Source organism: Penaeus japonicus, unplaced genomic scaffold (assembly GCF_977035675.1).
Source record: "Penaeus japonicus unplaced genomic scaffold, GWHDUDI00000001_assembly GWHDUDI00000021, whole genome shotgun sequence".
Classification (NCBI taxonomy): domain Eukaryota; kingdom Metazoa; phylum Arthropoda; class Malacostraca; order Decapoda; family Penaeidae; genus Penaeus; species Penaeus japonicus.
In genome coordinates, this window is record NW_028234423.1 from 25,212,323 (window position 1) to 25,214,822 (window position 2,500).

General features: G+C 37.1%; 1 protein-coding gene across 1 annotated transcript in view; it reads left to right on the forward strand.

The window, feature by feature from the left end:
- Positions 1 to 2,035, forward strand: part of LOC122247371 (peroxisomal biogenesis factor 13) — a 12,308-nt gene extending 10,273 nt beyond the window's left edge. The window contains exon 7 of the mRNA XM_043006607.2: positions 1 to 2,035. This exon is cut by the window's left edge and continues 7 nt beyond it. Within this exon, the coding sequence (XP_042862541.2) occupies positions 1 to 439 (439 nt within the window). The 3' untranslated portion in view covers positions 440 to 2,035.
- The last annotated feature ends 465 nt before the right edge of the window (positions 2,036 to 2,500 follow it).

A 2,500-nucleotide genomic window follows, 5' to 3' on the forward strand; every position in this document is an offset into this window, starting at 1 on the left:
AATATCAGGGATCAGAACTAATATGGGAAGCAGAAGTATAACTTCAGGAATGCCCAGTGTGCAACAATCGGCACTCCCTGCACAGCCCAAGGCTCAAAGCCCTTCAGATGAATATCATGTAATGGAAGTTGAAGAGTTTCAAAAGTTAAATATGAGTCAACCCACCAAGCATACCGCTCCAGTACACGACCCTTCACCAGCGGACCCTACACAACCTCTGATATCCCAAGAAAATGAAAGTGACTTACCAGGTTCACATGACAGTGTTAATTTTGCTCAGGAAAGCGCTAGCTACTCAGGCAGTGCAGTGAGTGGGCTAGAGCAGACAAACAAGCCAGACTGTGATGATGACAAAAGCATTGGTGTGCTACTGCCTTCAAGAGATGGTGTTGATGCTACCAAAGATGATAGTCAGAAACTACTTGAAAAAAGTAGTTAATATATTTGAAACTCTAATGAAGATAACATTTTATGGCATTAAATGCCAAAATATGGCTTTACTGTATGGATTTATATTCTTGAGGTGAATTATTAAGGTATAAGTGAAAACAGGTAACGTACTTCATTTTTCTCCAATCTGCTACTTGATGTTACTCAATCCCAAACTCTTACTTAATTGGTTATAAAGAGTCCAACAGTAATGACTAACATAGGTTTTACATAATATTCAATGGTAAAACCTTCATAGAATCATTGTTCTCTAGTCATCTAAAGTTGTTACACACACTCTCACAGACACATGCAGACACTCATGCTCACACTCACACTCACATTTACACTTGCACACGCATGCTTATACTTACACACACACAGTGTGAGAAGGAGAATCAGTGTTACAGTGATAATGATAGTGAGTGTGTGTGAGTGTGAGTGTGAGTGTGAGTGTGAGTGTGAGTGTGAGTGTGAGTGTGAGTGTGAGCTTGAGTGTGAGCATGAGTGTGGGGTGTGAGAGTGAGAGTGAGAGTGAGAGTGAGAGTGAGAGTGAGAGTGAGAGGTGCATACACACAGACAAACAAACCATATAATTAATTATTACAGCAAGTGTACCATGTGTAAGTTGGGGAATGGTCACCCAAGTCTTTTTACATGTTTTTCTTATGTATATAGAATGGATGAGATATATACTGCATGTATATAAAATGGATGAGATATGTATATAAAATGAATGAGGTATATTCTGTAGGCTATGTGAAAAGGTTGATAAATATACATGTTACATAGCCACTGCTGAGAAGAAATATGCATTAAGAAGGAAAAAAAATATGATTATTGATGTTGTTTTACCCATAAGTCAAATTATGGAATCTACTTTTGTATTCGCTTATATCAGTTCAGAAATTGCAAATTGCCAATCAAATAAAGCAGTCCTCATGTTCCCATTTGTTTGTTTACTTAAGAATGTTCTGTATTACAAAAAGTACAAGCAACACAAAAGGTACATTTGTTAGCCATAGAGAACCTGACAAAATGTATGTGTGACAGGAGAAGTAAAATGATTAACCCTATGACGACGGTGCGTCACACCCGTGTGACACAGCTAAATTCCCTATGCCGGGATGTCATGCCAGTGTGATGTTTCCAATGCAATATTGCGATGGCCCGGCGTAGGGCTTTTCACTTAGCACGTACCCGTCGGGAAAGGGTTAATCTTGTCCCTGCTAAGGCCTTAGAATGCAACTGAACAGAAACCTTTAAGTGTTCTTTTTATTATTATTATTATTATTATTATTTTTTACCTAGAATCAGCTCTTGAGAAAAAAATGGTCATACCATAATTGATACAGAATAATGAAACATCTTACTCATGATGACGCAATTAAATTGCAGTAAGAGTAGAAACTAGACTTACTTTTTAACACTGCTCCTTGCAATTCTAATGGAAGATTCTATGTTGTCCATGTCCTGTTCCAAATCATTTAAACCTTGTATCACTATCATTTACAAGCTATTTCTAAAGAATGGTTAATGGGAAACCATTTCATTTCTTAAAAGTCACAAAATTTAATGGAGGTTTATAAATAAAAGTTAACAAATATTTGATTGTCTATTAAACCTGGTGAATGTTTTTTTTAATGTGTTTTACATATAAAATGAGTTAGATATATATAACATACAGACACCTCCCCAAAACTATTTTTTCACATTTTACTGCAAATTGCTATGAAGGCTATCAGAATTCGATATCCTGTGGTTCCATTTATGATATTTGCCCTATTTATCTCTCTCCATAATGCAACTTGCCGACTCACTCTGGATCAGTTATGTCTGGTTCCGAGACTGGACAAGTGGACATAGAGATAACCAAAACATCCAACAGATGTATGGTCCACAGATCTTCTGGACATGCAAACAGTGCGTGCTATGTTCATTGTGAAACCGCTAGCAAAGCTTTGTAATAAATAAAGCTTACCGAACAAAGGCTGCTCATTTGAATGGGGCCTTAGCCTTGTTTTTGTGGACTTAAGTACTTCACTTTTATGTGGAAAGTGAGCATTTGGTC